The sequence below is a fragment of the Betta splendens genome, chromosome 2 (assembly GCF_900634795.4).
Source record: "Betta splendens chromosome 2, fBetSpl5.4, whole genome shotgun sequence".
Classification (NCBI taxonomy): Eukaryota; Metazoa; Chordata; class Actinopteri; order Anabantiformes; family Osphronemidae; genus Betta; species Betta splendens.
This window is the reverse complement of record NC_040882.2, coordinates 9,179,993-9,199,584: the sequence shown is the minus strand read 5'-3', so window position 1 is coordinate 9,199,584 and position 19,592 is coordinate 9,179,993. Positions and strand designations below refer to the sequence as shown.

Below are 19,592 nucleotides of genomic sequence, written 5' to 3'. Positions count from 1 at the left end.
TTGTATTGACTCCGCCCACTTCCTCCTCCTCCTCCGCCTGCAGTTTAGTTTCACTTTTGTAAAAATGTGACGCGTTATTTTCTTCGTCCACGCTTCGATACAGTTTAAGGTAAAACAACGTGTTAATGTCTTACTCCTACTGGTTTATCGTTGTTGTTAAGACCAAGCAGCCCATAATAGTGTAGTGTAGCTCCGTGCAGCCTGCATCAACCTGCGAGGATGAGCCCCTGGCCCCCACTGTTTGACACACCGATGCTGGAAAACATCTGCACCGTAATAAATGATATATTTAGTCTTAGTCTGGTACCAAATTGTAAACGTCACAGAGGTTTTGAAAACACAACTACAGCAGGAAACTGGAGCATTTCCGCCACTTTGATCTTCTTATCTGTTTGCCAGGATGGATCCGAGTCCAGCCTCCACTGGATCCGACCCTGGTCCTGAAGCTGAACCTGAACCCAGCTATGTGTCCTGCAGGAGTGATGACTCAAATCCTCGCTTGATTGATTTTAAACGTCCTGGTCCTGAACCTGAACCCAGCTATGTGTCCTGCAGGAGTGATGGCTCAAATCCTCGCTTGATTGATTTTAAACATGCTGTGAAGAGGTAAATTATGTCAATCACACCAACTATTTAAAACCAAAGACCACCTGCATTCTCCCAGCATGCACCTGGCCTACTACAGTAGCTAGCTTGTTAGCTAGTCCTGGGTCGCTACAGTAAAACACCAGGCATGAGTTTCATATTTTCTCTTGTTGTCTGCTTGTTGTACGTCAACCCAGGTTGTAATGTTTTATAAAACAGGAAGAAATAGTCCGTGGGGTGAATGTTCTTTACTAAGTGTTCTACAACATCTAAGTGGTTCAATACTGATCATTGTTTTTTTCAGGAGGAAACGTAAACAAGCACAAACCATCACAAAACATATAAGAGATCCTCTGTACTCTAAAGGTAGACAACACTACTATCAGAGGTAAGAGATTAATGCTTATCAGAAACACTGACCAGTGGGGTATGATATTTGAGCATGGTTTTAGTCCAGTGTTCAGTTGTGTTTTTTTTGTTTACCGTGGTTTTAATAATCAAACCAGTAAGAATGGTTACCTGAGTGTTACTGTTCTGAGGGGTGCAGTTATCTGTCTATGCAGTTCTTCAGGTCACAGCCAGCTGTTGATCCTTAAATCTTTTGTTTTTTGACTTACTCTGTCTCATGTCGTGTTGAGGGAAGTTCCCATGGTAAAACTCTTTACCATACCAAGCTTAAAACAAAGCTACTGATCTCCCTCTGTCTGACACACTGATCTTGATATGTTAATTAGCAGTCAGGTGAACATTGTATGTGCATTAAAACAAATGCTGTAACCGGACCTCTAGCTCAAATGACCATTATCTTCTGTGAGTCTTTGTTTAAGCAAACTAATGCTATATTTTTGCACAGAGTGAACCAGGAGAGCTCAGAGCCTACCCAGAAGCACCAGACACACATGGACTCCACATTTATGGTCTGTACAACTACTGATATTGCAGTGACAATACTCTCCATGCTGCACTTTTAGACCAGTGGATTGTCCGTGTGTTTAAGATGGATCTGCTTTTTGACTCCACGTTTTTAGTTGGATCATGTCATTCATATAGTTTCAGCTGCTGGAGGAAAATATTGTCACTTTTGTAAAGAAGGAGCTGAAGAAGATCCAGAAGGTTCTGAGTCAAGATTACCCAGAATGCTTAGAGAGTCAGATGGAGGATGAGGAGGTGTTGTATGGTGAGGACGAAGAGCAGAGGAGGAGCACCAGCGACGCGTTTCTGAAGATCACAGTGAACTTCCTGAGGTGGATGAATCAGGAGGAGATGGCTGACTTTCTGCAGAGCAGTAAGAGGATTTTCTCTCAACATCAAACATCATGAAGTCACAAGACATTTCTTAATAGTTCAATGTGTACAATAATTTGTTTAATGCATTTATTTGGAAGACTGAATGCCTATTTTATTTTAACCAGGAGGTCCTGCTGCGGTTTGTCAGCGTAAACTTAAATCTAACCTAAAGAATAAGTTCCAGTGTGTGTTTGAAGGCATCGCTAAAGCAGGAAACCCAACCCTTCTGAACCAGATCTACACAGAGCTCTACATCACAGAGGGAGAGACTGGAGAGGTCAACAATGAACATGAGGTCAGACAGATTGAAACAGCTTCAAGGATGCGAAACAGAGGAGAAACAATCATCAGACCAGAAGACATCTTTAAAGGCTCAGCTGGAAGACATGGAGCCATCAGAACAGTGATGACAAAGGGAGTGGCTGGAATTGGGAAAACAGTCCTAACACAGAAGTTCACTCTGGACTGGGCTGAAGACAAAGCCAACCAGGACATACACTTCATATTTCCATTCACCTTCAGAGAGCTGAATGTGCTGAAAGAGCAAAAGTTCAGCTTGATGAAACTTGTTCATTACTTCTTCACTGAACCCAAAGAAGAAGGAATCTGCAGGTTTGAAGAGTTAAAGGTTGTTTTCATCTTGGACGGTCTGGATGAGTGTCGACTTCCTCTGGACTTCAACAAGACTAAAACCCTGACTGATGTCACAGAGTCCACCTCAGTGGATGTGCTGCTGACAAACCTGATCAGGGGGAACCTGCTTCCCTCTGCTCGCCTCTGGATCACCACACGACCTGCAGCAGCCAATCAGATCCCTCCTGGCTGTGTTGCCATGGTGACAGAGGTCAGAGGGTTCACTGACCCACAGAAGGACGAGTACTTCAGGAAGAGGTTCACAGATGAGGAGCAGGCCACAACCATCATCTCCCACATCAAGACGTCACGAAGCCTCCACATCATGTGCCACATCCCAGTCTTCTGCTGGATCACTGCTACGGTTCTGGAGGATGTGTTGAAAACCAGAGAGGGAGGAGAGCTGCCCAGGACCCTGACTGAGATGTACATCTACTTCCTGGTGGTTCAGACCACAGTGAAGAACATCAAGTATGATGGTGGAGCTGAGATAGATCCACATTGGAGTCCAGAGAGCAAGAAGATGATTGACTCACTGGGAAAACTGGCTTTTGAGCAGCTGCAAAAAGGAAACCTGATCTTTTATGAGTCAGACCTGACAGAGTGTGGCATCGATATCAGAGAAGCCTCAGTTTACTCAGGAGTGTTCACACAGATCTTTAAAGAGGAGAAAGGACTGTACCAGGACAGGGTGTTCTGCTTCGTCCATCTAAGTGTTCAGGAGTTTCTGGCTGCTCTTCATGTCCATCTGACCTTCATCAGCTCTGGAGTCAACCTGCTGTCACAACAACAACCAACATCATCATATGTCATTGATATTTTTGATTTTGAATCCAATGAAGATTCTGATATTGATGAATATTGGTTTGACCACAAAAATGAATGTGAACCACAATCTGCAGAGAGTCTCTTCTATCAGACAGCAGTGGACACAGCCTTATGTAGTCAAAATGGACACCTGGACCTGTTCCTCCGCTTCCTCCTGGGACTGTCCCTACCAGTCAATCAGACCCTACTACAAGGTCTGATGACTATGACAGAAAATAGCTCACAGACCACTCAGGACACCGTCAAATACATCAAAGAGAAAATCGAAGAGACTGCCTCTGCAGTCAAAAGCATCAACTTGTTCCACTGTCTAAATGAACTGAATGATTGTTCTCTAGTGGAGGGGATCCAACAGTTCCTGGAATCAGGAATTCTCTCAGATGAGTTCTCTCTGGCTCAGTGGTCTGCTCTGCTCTTCATGTTAGTGTCAACAGGAAGCGAACTGGACGTGTTTGATCCACTAAGATACTCTTTATGCTTCTCAGAGGAGGATCTCATGTTTGTGCTTGGAGTGGTCAAAGTCTCCAAGAGAGTTGTGTAAGTGAAAAGATTTTGTATTTATCACTAATAAATGAGTTCTGTACTAAAACAACAACATACTACATTGTATTTTGTCTTTTATTGTATTAAGACTCTTGTTAAATTCATCCCTGTCTTTCAGACTGAGTGGCTGCAACCTGTCCGGGACAATCTGTGAATCTCTGTCCTCAGTTCTCAGCTTTCAGTTCTCTAGTCTGAGAGAACTGGACCTGAGTAACAACGACCTGCAGGATTCAGGAGTGAAGCTGTTGGCTGTTGGACTTGAGAGTCCACACTGTCAACTGGAAACTCTTAGGTCAGGTCAAGTTACAGTAGTTACATGAGATCCAGAAACATTTCAAGCTTTCTAACATCATGATGATCTAAATGTCATAATCATAAACATTCTCAAATCAGTGGTGTCATTTTAGCACACGCTGTATCGTGTTATGTACAGTATGAGTAATTCTACCTTTTCCATTTGATGACTAGAAGGGTCAAACATAAAATGATCAAAATGGATACAAATGGATTGACAATCAGCTGCAAAAAAAGATTCAGTAATAGTTTTTTTTATGATTTCAGGTCATTTAGCAATAATGTTACAGATGACTCATTAACAGTAATTTTTATCTTAATTTCTCTGTCTTTAGACTGAAGTTGTGTAACCTGTCAGACACAAGTTGTGGAGCTCTGTCCTCAGTCCTCAGCTCTCAAACATGTAGTCTAAGAGAACTTGACCTGAGTAACAACGACCTGCAGGATTTAGGAGTGAATCCTCTGTCTGCTGGACTGAAGAGTCCACACTGTCAACTGGAATGTCTGAGGTGAGGATTTCTTCATGCGCATACAGTCTCATTTGCCTTCCTCACTCTGAACTGAGCAAGTTTTACCTATCTGGGATGAGGGTCATTTTCTCCAAGTTTGAGGCCATGGTTCTCGACAGGAAAAAGGTGGTTTGCGCTGTCTAGGTTGGAGGAGACCTTTTTCCCCAAGTGGAGGAGTTCAAGTATCTACGCACCTTTAGAGATGGGGCGAGGAGCTCGGTCACCCGGGAGGAGCTCGAAGTAGAGTCAGTGCTCCTCCATATCGAGAGAAGCCAGCTGAGGAGGCTCAGGCATCTGGTTCGTGTGCCTCCTGGACGCCTCCCGGGGGAGATGTCCCGGGCATGGCCCACCGGTAGAAGGCCCTGGGGAAGACCCAGGACACGCTGGGCGGACTACGTCCTGGGAATGCCGGATGTCTGGAGCTCTCTGCTTAGACTGCTGCCCCCATGACCCGGCCCTGTATACAGTAAGCAGTTGAAGGTGGATGGATGGATACCAATTCATGTTGTTCATGGGTTTTAGGAAAGTTGGCTGGAGTTTACGCGTGCATTTGAGGTTTCTCTGATCTTTAATTTTGGACTCTGCTGTTACTGGGTCCTGCTGTGCTGAACACATCCATACAGCTCTGGGAACTCTATGCTGCAGTGCTGCAATACACTATGTTGCTGAGCGGATGACTTTATGCCATTTAGTGGGTTTGAAGGAGACCCATATATGGTGCTTTCCCAAAATTCTTCCAGGTTTTTCAGAAAAAAATGGCCATGGAAGGATTTCCCAGGTTCTTCCCATTCGTCTAGGACACAGCTTTGTTAAAGGTCCACCTGGGGTAGTCACAGAGATCAGAATCTGTTTTAGACGGCTTTTGGATTGGAAGTTGAAATGTTCTCTGCTTTGTCCTGATGGCTTCTATCTTGTGCTGTAGTGGGTGATGAGACTCAAACAGCAAGCACAGGTTTTATGTTTCTGTTGCTACCCACTGCATTTATGTGGCCTGTTAAAGACTGCACTTCCTGGATATTGATCTTCATCCAGCAACAATGAGGACTGTTGCCATTGGAAGAGAAAGCCATCACCCTTACTGTCATACTTGTGATTTAATTGATGTTTTTAGTTAAAACGTAAAAACCTTTTACAAATATTTGGCATATATTTGTTATTTGATTTGTTCTAATTTGAGATATGGATTCAAACTGTCTTCTGTCTATTGTTCTGCAGGCTGTCAGGTTGTATGATCACAGAGGAAGGCTGTGCTTCTCTGGCCTCCGCTCTGACCTCCAACCCCTCCCATCTGAGAGAACTGGACCTGAGCTACAACCATCCAGGAGACTCGGGAGTGGAGATGTTGTCTGCTGGACTAGAGGATCCACACTGGAGACTGGACACTCTCAGGTATGGAGAGCCCTGTAGAGAGTTTCTGATGAGGAGGAAGTAGGGATGTTGTACTGTAACAATTCAGTATGTACATGATAATGTAGAACATGACAATGTGGATGTGACAGCCAGAAAACGTTCTTGTGCTGCTTTAAAATCATGTCAGTCAACCTTATAGCAAGATATAGTTTCCTTGTTCCTGTGAGGTTTAAACTGCAGCTGAAGCATCCCTGTGTGTGTGTGTGTGTGTGTGTGTGTGTGTGTGTCATGACATGACATGCTATAGGCGCCAGCATACCTGGATGGCATGTATTGTACAGTAGATAAAGCAGTTCAGATTTTTATTAATTATACATAAGCCCCCTCAACAGACCAGACCAAAACAAAGGTCCAAACAAAACACCGGGAATGATAAATTGGATCAGTGCTTTCCCCATATAATTGTTATTCCCTCTTCTCAGTGTGGAACCTGCTGGAGTCCAGTGGTTGAAACCAGGTCTTAAGAAGTGTAAGTGCGTTTTTAAATAGATCGATGTAGGAATCTTCAGCCATTTTGAAGCTGTCACATCACCAGTTGTGAGCTATCATCAAACTGATGACGGATCATTAACTGCAGCTGTGAAGAATAATACCTTGTTCTCTCCTACAGATTTCTGTCAACTCACAATTGACACAAACACACTAAATAGGTGCCTTAGACTGTCTGATGACGACTGCACAGTGACCCGTGTGAAAGAGGATCTGTCATATCCTGATCATCCAGACAGATTCGTTCTGTGGCAGCTGCTTTGTAGTGATGGTTTGACCGGTCGCCGTTACTGGGAGGTCGAGTGGAGAGGAGACGTTTATGTATCAGTGAGTTACAGACGAATCAGAAGGAGAGGAGACAAAGACGTCTGTTGGTTTGGAAGGAACAGTGATTCTTGGAGTCTGGACTGCTCTGATGACGCTGGATACTCTGTCTGTCACCGTAACAGGGAAACATCCCTCTCCTTCCCTGTGTCTAACAGAGTAGCAGTGTATGTGGACTGTCCTGCTGGTTCTCTGTCCTTTTACAGAGTCTCCTCTGACAAACTGATCCACCTGTACACCTTCAACACCACGTTCACTGATCCTCTTTATCCCGGGTTTTCATTATGGTCTGGTTCCTCTGTGTCTCTGTGTAGAGTGTAGTAGTATTGAGAGTTGCTTCTTTTCACTGTTAACCCATTAAGTTCATTCTGTACATGTCCATCTCTCACTCACACACGTTTTCTATGATTATTATAGGATGGAAATATTGAAAGCTTGTTGCAAAGTTGTTTTCAGTGAGTAAGCAGGAAATCATCAAGTTGTATGTTTAACATGGGTTTTATAAAACATAAAAGATTATATATTTTTTATCACTGTCTATATGTACAGTATTTGTGATGTTTTCCTTTTTCTACATTTAAGCACATTTTTTGTAGCCATGTTAAAGTTCAAAAGGATGCAGCCTGGGGGCATTTTGACTGTGTGTGTGTGTGTGTGTGTGTGTGTGTGTGTGTGTGTGTGTGTGTGTGTGTGTGTGTGTGTGTGTGTGTGTGTGTGTGTGTGTGTGTGTGTGTGTGTGTGTCATGACATGACATGCTATAGGCGCCAGCATACCTGGATGGCATGTATTGTACAGTAGATAAAGCAGTTCAGATTTTTATTAATTATACATAAGCCCCCTCAACAGACCAGACCAAAACAAAGGTCCAAACAAAACACCGGGAATGATAAATTGGATCAGTGCTTTCCCCAGATGCTGTGTCATTACGTGTCTAACAATGGGGCTAGTTTTAAGTAGATAATTCATATCTCATCCAAAAGATTTCATCAGTTGAAACTACCTGACTCAGGTCATAACGGTTAATCCAGTAGCTATGACATGGTTGTTAATCAGGAGATGCATATTCTCCATGAACTTATTTGCAGAACTATTTGCTTTCATACAAGGCTTGGCAGAGGAGAGCACCCTTAGTTGTGTGAACATGGTGTGTGAGGTGTGAACATTTAAATACTACTCTACACCTTCTGACTTGGAGTCACTTGTTACGGAATCAATGTATTCAGCAAAACCAATAATGTGTGTACGTGTCATAAGCATGTTTAGGGAAAAGGTTTTTCTACTGTGTTTTTCCAAAAACAAACGTCTTAACTATAACCTTGTCAGCCATTGTAGCTGTGTGTTAATTAACAATAACAAAAATGTTATTAGTTCTATTCTGTTGGTTTGGCAAAACTATTTTAAATGTTATTTTCATTTTACTGATGAACTGAACAGTAAAGCAATTAAACTGGTTATACAGTGTAAGCATTAAAAGTGAAACTAATATTTAAACAGACTTATTGACCTTTAGGGATCATGTGTTCTAACAGGTTTACACTTATAATCAAGACCAATATGTGAAGATAAATGACAGTGACTCACGGATCTCCCTTCCTTCCCCAAGTCTAACTCTTTTTGAAGTGTACAGTTCCACTTTCTTGTTTATATCCAGCCACTGACTCCACCCCCTCCGCCCATTTAGTTTCACTTTAGTTGGAATGTGACGTACATTGTTTTGTCCGTCTACTCTGCAGTTTAAGGTAAAGTTGCGTATTAATATTATACTCTTGAACAATTTTTAGTTAGTTTTCATGTGTTTTATCGTTGTTGCTCAGACCAACCACTAATGGTTCAGCGTGCACTAGCTCTGTGCAGCAGCGTTTCCCGTCCTGCGTCATGTTTGATACTGATACTGCAAAACAACTGCGACTGTCTGCAATGAGTCATTGTTCTGTTTGTACCGAAGAGCTTAGGTGTTTGCGTTTATATGCAGTTAAAATAAATGCAATGATATTTAGAAAATAAGCGAAATGTCTCAAGTAAACAAGGAAAATACTGTGGGTCACGTGACTTCAGTAATCGGTAAAAGATTATTCGTTTTTACAATCTCACTTTATGGATTATTTTTTTTTAATTCATAAACCTGAGGAGCATAGAAAATGTCACATGTTAACATTTTAAACTGACATTTAACCCTAATTACTGTACTTCCACATATACCGTAAGTAACACCCAATGCAAATAATCAATACTCAACTGCATTAAATCTGTTATTTCCAGTTGGTGTAGGGTAGTAGAAAGGTATACATGTATGGTCATATCGCTAATATTGTAACTGTCACTACCTATCTAGACTGTAAACTATCCTGCTGCATGTCTCCATCTAGTGACTGAACTTCAATAGAACAGCTGATGGCTGCAGCTGATATCAGTAAAAATGGTAAAAAGGTTGATTTCAGTTGATGAGTGGATTTATGATTTGTGTTTCTTCTCAACCTGAAGGTAGAAAGTGAGTTGAGTGTGAATTCAGCAACATGAATCCGAGTGAGGACAGTGAAGAAGAGGGCCCCTCGAAAACAAAAAGGAGAAGAACGACAGGGAACCAGAGCAACGTTCAGGGGTAAAATGTGGAACTCATGATTGTCACTGCACTATTATCATGAATTAGATAATGAGAGATGTATTTTTCAAAGTGTGACCTTTATCTCGATTGTTTACTGTCAGGATCCATCAGAGAACAGATTCCCCTGGACCTGAACCAAGCTGTGTGTCCTATCAAGAAAGCAACTTATCAAGAGATGTTGCTATTGATTTTAAAGGACGTGCTAATATAAAGAGGTGAGCAAAATTAAATTTTAAATGTGCCTAATTCAGTTTCACTGTTTACAGTTGTGACATTCAGCCTCCGCGCCGCTAGAGGCGCTCCTGGGACTTTTGGTGGGTCTGTGTTTGAGTTTAATTTCCTGTGTAATTAGTTGACCCACCTGTTGGTTTGTGTCAGGACATAAACAAAACCAAAACTCCTTTGCATCAACAGCTCTCCTCAACGTAACAACGGGGTAGCATCCAACTACACCGAGAGTACACACCAGCAATGTGTCAAACAAAAAACATCCCTTAAATACACAAACCAAACAGGTGGGTCAACTAATTACACAGGAAATTAAACTCAAACACAGACCCACCAAAAGTCCCAGGAGTGCCTCTAGCGGCGCAGAGGCTGAATGTCACAACAGTAGATGGTTAAAGCAACTTGTTTAATTTTTCTATAATTTGTTTTTACAAATATTTTATCTATATAAATCTGTCTTGTCACTTTAACTTGTGGGGGAAAAACAGAGTAACTTCATTCTTTCCTGCTTTTACTCTTGTTTCCAACACAATTTAAATGTTCTGAAATGTTACCATGAATCACTGCATGCATGTGTATGTGACCATTATCTTGGTTGTTCTCTGTCAGGATCCGTCAGAGACCAGATGCTCCTGGACCTGAACCAAGTTGTGTGTCTTATCAAGAAAGCAACTTGTCAAGAGATGTTGCCATTGATTTTAAAAGACTTTCTTCTATAAAGGGGTAACTTGAAAAAATGGAATGTTGTTTAATTTTTCTAGTTTTGCTTTTACATATTTCATATATATAATAAATAAACCACACATTCACACTAAGATGTCTACTTTCAACTTCAACATAGCATTTAGCTAAATGAATGTGATCCACTACAGCCACAGATGACACGATCACAGTAATTCAACACAGACATCCCTGGTCTTACTGTGTTTAGATCGATGATGATGATGAATGTGCCAAAGGAGGCAATCATGTCAAGGTGAAATGATGTAATGACTCCACTGAAAGATGCTTTCTTATTAAGGTGGAACAGATGAAGCCTATTAGATGAGGGGTCAAATGTTAACGAATACTAAGCAAGCTGATTTGCAGAAAAATGGATATTAAATAACAATCATGAAATATTTCTACCTTAAGTAACTAGTTGGTAAAACATAAAATGTATTATTGATTTTATTATTAACAACATATACATAATATTATAAAGTAGATGCCCTGAGAAAATTGCTGAGTTGAAGAATTAGCAATGTTAGAATAGGTTCCTTTAACCTATTCACATCTTTTAGACAAAGTCCTGAATTTAGATCATGGAATTAAACAATCTCTACTGTCTGGGCTCTAATGTGGTCATCTCTGTTTATCTCCAGAGGTGACCATGAAAGCTCAGAGATTCCCAGTGGTCAGTCTGCCCAGCAGCATTACACACACCTGGACTCCGTATTTGTGGTTTGTACATGTACCACTGTAATGGCACTAATCTCCACGCTGCACTGTTTAGACTGTTTAACATCTAATGTTTGGCTTAGTTGTTTTTATTTGGTTGGATCATGTTATTCATATAGTTTCTGTTCCAGCTGCTGGAGGAAAACATTGTCGCGTTTGTGAAGAAGGAGCTGAAGAAAATCCAGAAGGTTCTGAGTCAAGATTGTCCAGAATGCTTAGAGAGTCAGATGGAGGATGAGGAGGAGTTGGATGGTGAAGACGAAGAGCAGAGGAGGAGCAGCAGAGAGGCGTGTCTGAAGATCACAATGAACTTCCTGAGGAGGATGAAGCAGGAGGAGATGGCTGACTGTCTGCAGAGCAGTATGACAATTGTCCTTAAAGAAAGAGATACAAGCATTTTTCAAAAAAATTATCTGTTGTTTCTATGTGTTTATTTTGATTAATTTCTTTCAGAATCGACTGTCATGTGCCAGTCTCTACTAAAATCTGACCTAAAGAATAGGTTCCAGTGTGTGTTTGAAGGCATCGCTAAAGCAGGAAACCCAACCCTTCTGAACCAGATCTACACAGAGCTCTACATCACAGAGGGAGAGACTGGAGAGGTCAACAATGAACATGAGGTCAGACAGATTGAAACAGCTTCAAAGACGCGAAACAGAGGAAAAACAATCATCAGACCAGAAGACATCTTTAAAGGCTCAGCTGGAAGACATGGAGCCATCAGAACAGTGATGACAAAGGGAGTGGCTGGAATTGGGAAAACAGTCCTAACACAGAAGTTCACTCTGGACTGGGCTGAAGACAAAGCCAACCAGGACATACACTTCATATTTCCATTCACCTTCAGAGAGCTGAATGTGCTGAAAGAGCAAAAGTTCAGCTTGATGAAACTTGTTCATTACTTCTTCACTGAACCCAAAGAAGAAGGAATCTGCAGGTTTGAAGAGTTAAAGGTTGTTTTCATCTTGGACGGTCTGGATGAGTGTCGACTTCCTCTGGACTTCAACAAGACTAAAACCCTGACTGATGTCACAGAGTCCACCTCAGTGGATGTGCTGCTGACAAACCTGATCAGGGGGAACCTGCTTCCCTCTGCTCGCCTCTGGATCACCACACGACCTGCAGCAGCCAATCAGATCCCTCCTGGCTGTGTTGACCTGGTGACAGAGGTCAGAGGGTTCACTGACCCACAGAAGGACGAGTACTTCATGAAGAGGTTCACAGATGAGGAGCAGGCCACAACAATCATTTCTCTTATAAAGTCGTCACGAAGCCTCCACATCATGTGCCACATCCCAGTCTTCTGCTGGATCACTGCTACGGTTCTGGAGGATGTGATGAAAACCAGAGAGGGAGGAGAGCTGCCCAGGACCCTGACTGAGATGTACATCCACTTCCTGGTGGTTCAGACCAAAGTAAAGAACATAAAGTATGATGGTGGAGCTGAGATAGATCCACACTGGAGTCCAGAGAGCAGGAAGATGATTGATTCTGTGGGAAAACTGGCTTTTGAGCAGCTGCAGAAAGGAAACCTGATCTTCTATGAGTCAGACCTGACAGAGTGTGGCATCGATATCAGAGCAGCCTCAATTTACTCAGGAGTGTTCACACAGATCTTTATAGAGGAGAGAGGACTGTACCAGGACAAGGTTTTCTGCTTCGTCCATCTGAGTGTTCAGGAGTTTCTGGCTGCTCTTCATGTCCATCTGACCTTCATCAACTCTGGAGTCAACCTGCTGTCAGAACCATCACCATCCCACACGTCTCAACCAAAAGGATCAGCAGTGATGCATTTCTACACGAACGCTGTGGACAAGGCTTTACAGAGTCCAAATGGACACCTGGACCTATTCCTCAATTTTCTCCTGGGTCTTTCTCTACAAGACAATCAGAAGCTTCTACGTGGTCTGATGACACAGGTTGAATGTCTCCCTGAGACCAAGCAGCAAATAGTTCAGTATATAAAAGACAAACTCAGTCCGACTCTGTCTGCAGCACGAAGCTTGAACTTGGTCAACTGTATGAATGAACTGAATGACTGTTCTTTGGTGGAGAAGATCCAACAGTACCTAAAATCAAGAGGATTCTTCCCAGATGAGTATTCTCCTGCTCAGCTTTCAGCTCTGCTCTTCGTCCTAATGTCATCGGAGGAGAATCTGGACGTGTTTGATCTGCAGAAATACTCTGCTTCAGAGGAGGCTCTTCTGAGGCTGCTGCCAATTTTAAAACACTCCAAGAAAGCTGAGTAAGTATAATACACTCTGAGGTTGGTTAATGAATACATTCATTTTTAGCTGCTTTCAGCCTGATCCCTTACAAAACCTTTGGTGTAAACCACCTGGGTCAAGCAGGCCTAAATGTATCGTGAGGGTCTGTTGGGAATGTCTGGCAGAACCCTCTGTCAGACAGACCTTTAACTCACGCCTCTGGGAGAGCTTCAACCAGATTCCGAGGGAGGTTAGAGACATAGAGTCTGAGTGGACCATGTTCTCCGCCTCCATTGTCAACCATCGGAGCTGTGGACGCAGGGTCTCCGGTGCCTGTCGTGGTGGTAATCCCCAAACCCGGTGGTGGACGCCATCAAGCTGAAGAAGGAGTCCTATCAGGTCTGGTTGACTTGTGGGTCTATACCCTCAGCAGGGTGCTTGAGGGTTTGTGGGAATTTGCCCAGCCAGTCTACATGTGTTTTGTGGACCTGGAGAAGGAATTCGACCGCGTCCCTCGTGGCATCCTGTGGGGGGTGCTCCAGGAGTATAGAGTCCAAGGCTCTTTGCTAAGGGCTGTTTGGTCTCTGTACAACCGAAGCAGGAGCTTGGTTCGCATTGACAGTAAGTCTGACCTGTTCCCGGTGCAAGACAAAACTGTTCTGTTCATTATTTTTATGGACAGAATTTCTAGGCGAAGACAGGGGCCGGAAGGGGTCTGGTTTGGGGACCACAGGATAGCATCTGTGCTTTTTGCAGATGATGATGTCCTGTTGGCTTCATCGGGCCAGGACCTTCAGCGTGCGCTGGTGCAGTTTGCAGCTGAGTGTGAAGCGGCTGGGATGAAAATCAGTTCCTCCAAATCTGAGGCCATGGTTCTCGACCGGAAAAAGGTGGTTTGCTCTCTCCAGGTTGGAGGAGAGTTCCTGCCTCAAGTGGAGGAGTTCAAGTATCTTGGGGTCTTGTTCACGAGTGAGGGAAGGAAGGAGCGTGAGATTGACAGGCAGATCGGTGCGGCGGCTGCAGTAATGCGGTCGGTGTATCGGTCCGTCGTGGTGAAGAGGGAGCTGAGACGAAAGGCAAAGCTCTCAATTTACCGGTCAATCTACGTTCCTACCCTCACCTATGGTCATGAGCTTTGGGTCATGAGCGAAAGGGCAAGATCACGGATACAAGCGGCCGAAATGAGCTTCCTCCATAGGGTGGCTGGGCGCTTCCTTAGAGATTAGGTGAGGAGCTCTATCACTCAGGAGGAGCTCGGAGTAGAGTCGCTGCTCCTCCACATCGAGAGGAGCCAGTTGAGGAGGCTCAGGCATTTGGTTCGGATGCCTCCTGGACGCCTCCCTGGGGAGGCATGTCCCACCAGTACGAGGCCCCAAGGAAGACCCAGGACATGCTAGAGAGACTATGTCTCTCGGCTGGCCTGGGATTGCCTAGGGGTCCCACCGCGAGGAAGGAAGGAAGGAAGGAAGGACATGGATGGATTGGCTGTGCCCCACCAGGCTCTGTGAGGAGAGGCCCAATGTTTGCATTTGAGTCCCAACCCCAGGCCTGGCTCCAGTGTTGGGGCCCCAGCTACACTATACTGAGCAATATCACAGTTCTTGATGTAGAATTACCCATAAAGGGTTTTAAGATGTATACATTTTAAATGGCAAAAGTAAAAAAAAACATAAATTGTTCATGAGTAAACTGTTTCCTTTTTTCTTTCTCCGTCAGACTGAGTGGCTGTAACCTCTCAGAAAGAAGCTGTGAAGCTCTGGCTTCACTTCTCAGCTCCCAGTTGTCTAGTTTGAGAGAACTGGACCTAAGTAACAACGATCTACATGATTCAGGAGTGAAGCTGTTGTCTGCTGGACTGAAGAGTCTAAACTGCAAACTAAGGATTCTCAGGTCAGATTTTATCAAGTGGATTGATGTGATAAAATTCTCTCCTGTTGTTGTGTAAAGTTTGTTTCTAGGAAGAGACAGGAGTGATATTGTGACATTTCCCTATGAATCAAACACTTAAATTAATTTATTTTTTCCAAAACCATAATGTTTTTTATTTTACACCACGCAACTTAATAGAGGTGAAGCATAAATCATGTTAAACAAAAACAATGATAAAAGTTGACTTGACTTGGATTCACACATTATGTATATTTGTGTAGTCTCCTCCACTTGTTTTAAATTTAGTGCATTTGATGCTAAATTTAGTATCCAAAATATTCAGACCATCTCCTAATGTATTTCTCCAACTAAAACTGTTATTACCAACTGTGACCTAGTAGACATACAGTAGTAGAAATATCAACTTTCTGACAAATTGAAGAATTTGAAAAACAAGACGTTTTGTCTGTTACTGTAATGACTTTAATTTGAATTAGTCTACACCATTTGGACACTGAAAATATGTTAGTTTGTACAGTACGCAAAAACTATGTGAAATGAAAATATACACATTTCAGCTAAATATCTAATATAGATCGACTCATTGGATCATGCTTCAACAATCTGTTTGTCTTGAGGTCCATACATTTAAAACTGAGAGTTTGTATCCAGGCAAGTTCATCTCAGACAAGTTGCTAGTTCATCACAGTACCACATATACAGTAGAGACAGTTTAGAATCTTCAGACATGACATGCAGTCAAATAAAGACATGCTAAGGTGCCGGTGGTTTCTTTGAGGAAGCAGTGCTCATCACCACACTACCAATAATTATTTAGATTACATTTCCTGCTATTGAATGAATCCTTCTGGCCTACAGCCCACTCAGATTGTCACACAGCAATATGCTCCAAGTATCATCCATGTGTATTGGTTTGTGTGTCTGCAGGCTGTCAGGCTGTCTGATCACAGAAAAAGGTTATGATTCTCTGGCCTCTGCTCTGAGCTACAACGCCTACCATCTAAGAGAGCTGGACCTGAGATACAACCATGCAGACGACTCGGGGGTGAAGAAGCTGTCTGCTTTACTTAAGAATCCAAACTACAGACTAAAAACTATCAGGTATGAAGAGAACTACTGCATCAGCAGAAGCAGCACCATACAGGAGAAAAAATTATTAGTGATTGGTTGGATGTTTAAAATTGTCTTTACATTAAAAGTGCTACAATGTAGATTCAGTATGTTTTAACAGTTTGCAACAGTGTGTATGACAGTTGTGTAATGTTCATGTTTCCATGTACTGGTCTCCCTCCTTCTTTCAGTGTGGAGCCTGGTGGAGATCGATGGTTGAGACCAGGTCTAAAGAAGTGTAAGTGTGTTTTATTAAATTGATGAAAACAAGGCTGCAACATTCAACCAACTTCAAACTATTACATCATTGACGCCATCTGTCATCATCAAACTGATGATAGATTACTAACTGCAGTTTGATGGTGTCTTGTTCTCGTCATCAGATTTCTGTCAACTCACAATCAACACAGACACAGTGAACAAACGCCTCAAACTGTCTGATGACAACAGGAAGGTCACACAACTGAAGGAGATTCAGCCGTATCCTGATCACCCTCAGAGATTTGATTGGCAGTTTCAGTTGCTGTGTAGTAATGGTCTGACTGGTCGCTGTTACTGGGAGGTTGAGTGGAACGGGCTGGTTTATGTGTCAGTAAGCTACACGGGAATTGAGCGGTCAGGACGTGGTGATAGTTCTGGGTTTGGAAGGAATAAGCAGTCCTGGGCTCTGAGATGCTCTGAAGGGGGTTACTGTGCTTTGCACAACAATGATCAGTCATTTCTCCGCCCCTCCGCCTCCTCTGGTCGAGTAGCAGTGTATGTGGACTATCTTGCTGGTTCTCTGTCCTTCTACAGAGTCTCCTCTGACAAACTGATCCACCTTCACACCTTCAACACCACATTCACTGAGCCTCTTCATGCTGGGCTCGGAGTCTGGTGGCATAATTCTTCAGCAGCTCTGTTAGATGTTAGAGTAAGTACAGTTTAGTCCTGAAAAGCCTTCTGTCAGAAAAAACATGTTCAATGTACAGTATTTTAGTGTGTACTCTGTCCAATTCCTTTTAAACACGTGTAATTTGTGTATCTACTTATTGCTTACCTATTACTTATTGTATTTCAGTGGGTATATCTGTCCATTTCATTTATTAACGTTTAATTTGAGTATTGGCTTGTTGCCTGTCAGAGTACAGGCACAGGGCTGCAATAAGGTGTTAAAGTTGTTTAAAAGAGCAAAAGCAAAAGTAGTAGTAGTCCAGTAACATTTTTTAAGCATCACTTGTAATCTATAGTCAGATAACACATCTCTGATACATCTGTTTGTAATTGACTTCCTGTTTCATCGTGTTTTATAAATAAATATAGCTGGGTGTCACCTGTATAGGAATGGATTGACATATTTCTAATAGTGCTTCAGAGAGACCTGAGTGAGAGATGGGACGAGAGATGAAGTTAGAGTGGGTTCAGGCACAGAAACCTGTGGAAGTCTGTAACTAACATTTCTGTGCATCGAAGTAGAAGATATAATATATCATATAGTATATAATATATTCTTAAATATAATGGATTTATATATTGTAAAAAATTGACTCTATCTGATGTAAACCACCATAATGTTCTCCCTTTAATCTCAGTGATATTTTCCAGCAGCACTAAGATTATTGTCTGAGGTAAGAGAAGATTTTTAGTGGTGATCTGCAGTGCTGCCTTTATATTTATGATTTAAATCCTGTATACCGTATGTATATATCTTTTTATTTTTGTTTTGAGTTTTATTTTCTCTATATTCAACAAAACATTTAAGATAAGGCAGACCATTATTCGTCCCACAATGGAGAAATTTCCATGTTGCAGCAGCAGTACAAAACAAGAGCAGAGTCAAGATTATTTACAATTTAAGTAAAATTAAAAATATATACTATATATTTCCATACTCACTCAAATATTAATACGACATATTTTATGTATGAGGTGTATTTTGACTATATTCAGTTTGAACTGCACATACATGTACAGTATATTGCCATATTCACTTAAAATCACTTTGTTGTGTTTTTTTCTCTGAGCTCAATAAAAATATTAAAGATGTTCTCACATCGTCTTTATATTATCCTTAAATCAATAGTCCCGTTTTATTTTGTTCGTCTGTATAGTCTATGTTGCACCAAGCCGTTCTTTTCACAATTCATTGGTTTGACAGATGCACAGCCAAACAAAAACACTAAAACAAAAGTGCACCACACTTGTCCTGTCCCACATTTCAGATTAACAGACTCATCTTCTGTTGATTTATGATCTATTTTTATTTTTTGTGATAAATTAAATTTATGTATTTTGGTGTTTCATTTTTGTCACTTGGCTGTTTAAAGCTTTAAATAGTTTTTGATCAGTGTGGGCATTTTGTGTTCGGGGATTTTATACAGAAATACAGGTCTGATTCTTTTAAACATGGGTTTGTGACAGGGGATAATGAGTGCTTTACATTTACTGTATGTAGGAAACCTTGACAATTATCTACAGAGAGGGAGATATTTTAATGATTGATTCAGTTCACACCAATTTGAAAAGGAAACATCTAATAATCGTGCATTACAGTTTGGTTGCCTTGGGTTCTATTCAATGTTGACCAAACTTCGGAATCGGCCTAATGCAGTCTACTACGAGGTCCAGAGTGGGGAGCTCTAACACTGATCTAACACATGCAAAAAGCTAAAGACCAGAAGCCTTTTTTAAAATTCAGATGGATTGTGCAATATTAAATGTTTGAGTGTGAGTGCCCTTGGTTGTTAACAGTTCAGAGGCACTGTAGTAAAAACCAGGCCTCCCCTCGCACTTCATGACAGGATGTCTGCCCCACGCACAACTTGCGACCATTCTTCTTCTTCTGACAGCCATATTGTACATCCCCCGCTACTCGTGTCAAGTTTGTGACACACTAAGCACAAGACCGGAACCCAGACATAAAAAATAAAAAAAAATAAAAAATTAAAATGTGCTTTAATTTGGTAAAAGGTTAAAGCACATGCAAACACAATATAATATTTTGCAAACGCGTTAATGCGTAACAGCATAACATTAGTAGCGCTGTTATATAAGTAAGCTAGGACTGCAAATAGCCCTAACAAGCATTTTTTTGATTTCTCGATTGCAGTAACTGTTTGTTACAGCGCTTTCTTAACTTCACGTGATCGTTTTCACGGTGACAGCAAAACCTTGCATTATAATATCTAAGAGTCGTCTTTCTACTTTTGCGCACGACTTTTATTTTGTACGTG

General features: G+C 42.0%; 2 protein-coding genes across 6 annotated transcripts; both read left to right on the top strand.

Annotated features, from left to right (window-relative positions):
- LOC114869908 (protein NLRC3-like) lies at positions 1 to 7,639 on the top strand. 2 transcript variants are annotated; one of them, XM_029174462.2, is made up of 11 exons: positions 1 to 109; positions 400 to 606; positions 890 to 973; positions 1,439 to 1,502; positions 1,636 to 1,870; positions 1,998 to 3,870; positions 3,995 to 4,168; positions 4,506 to 4,679; positions 5,895 to 6,068; positions 6,512 to 6,558; positions 6,700 to 7,639. In XM_029174462.2, the coding sequence occupies exons 2-11, from the start codon at positions 401 to 403 to the stop codon at positions 7,221 to 7,223; spliced, it is 3,555 nt and encodes a 1,184-aa protein (XP_029030295.1). In that variant the 5' UTR covers positions 1 to 109; position 400; the 3' UTR covers positions 7,224 to 7,639. The 2 variants fall into 2 exon arrangements, with proteins under 2 accessions (XP_029030295.1, XP_029030308.1); XM_029174475.3 differs by lacking the exons at positions 5,895 to 6,068; positions 6,512 to 6,558; positions 6,700 to 7,639 and adding an exon at positions 4,799 to 5,356.
- Positions 7,640 to 8,547: 908 nt separating this feature from the next.
- LOC129602887 (NLR family CARD domain-containing protein 3-like) lies at positions 8,548 to 18,407 on the top strand. Of its 4 annotated transcripts, none has more exons than XM_029174493.3 (11): positions 8,548 to 8,642; positions 9,389 to 9,502; positions 9,607 to 9,720; positions 10,343 to 10,456; positions 11,098 to 11,176; positions 11,305 to 11,533; positions 11,627 to 13,418; positions 15,097 to 15,270; positions 16,198 to 16,371; positions 16,572 to 16,618; positions 16,764 to 18,407. In XM_029174493.3, the coding sequence occupies exons 2-11, from the start codon at positions 9,417 to 9,419 to the stop codon at positions 17,306 to 17,308; spliced, it is 3,354 nt and encodes a 1,117-aa protein (XP_029030326.1). In that variant the 5' UTR covers positions 8,548 to 8,642; positions 9,389 to 9,416; the 3' UTR covers positions 17,309 to 18,407. The 4 variants fall into 4 exon arrangements, with proteins under 4 accessions (XP_029030326.1, XP_029030318.1, XP_055362942.1 ...); XM_029174485.3 differs by having other exon boundaries at positions 8,555 to 8,642; positions 9,385 to 9,502; XM_055506967.1 differs by lacking the exon at positions 9,607 to 9,720 and having other exon boundaries at positions 8,555 to 8,642; positions 9,385 to 9,502.
- The last annotated feature ends 1,185 nt before the right edge of the window (positions 18,408 to 19,592 follow it).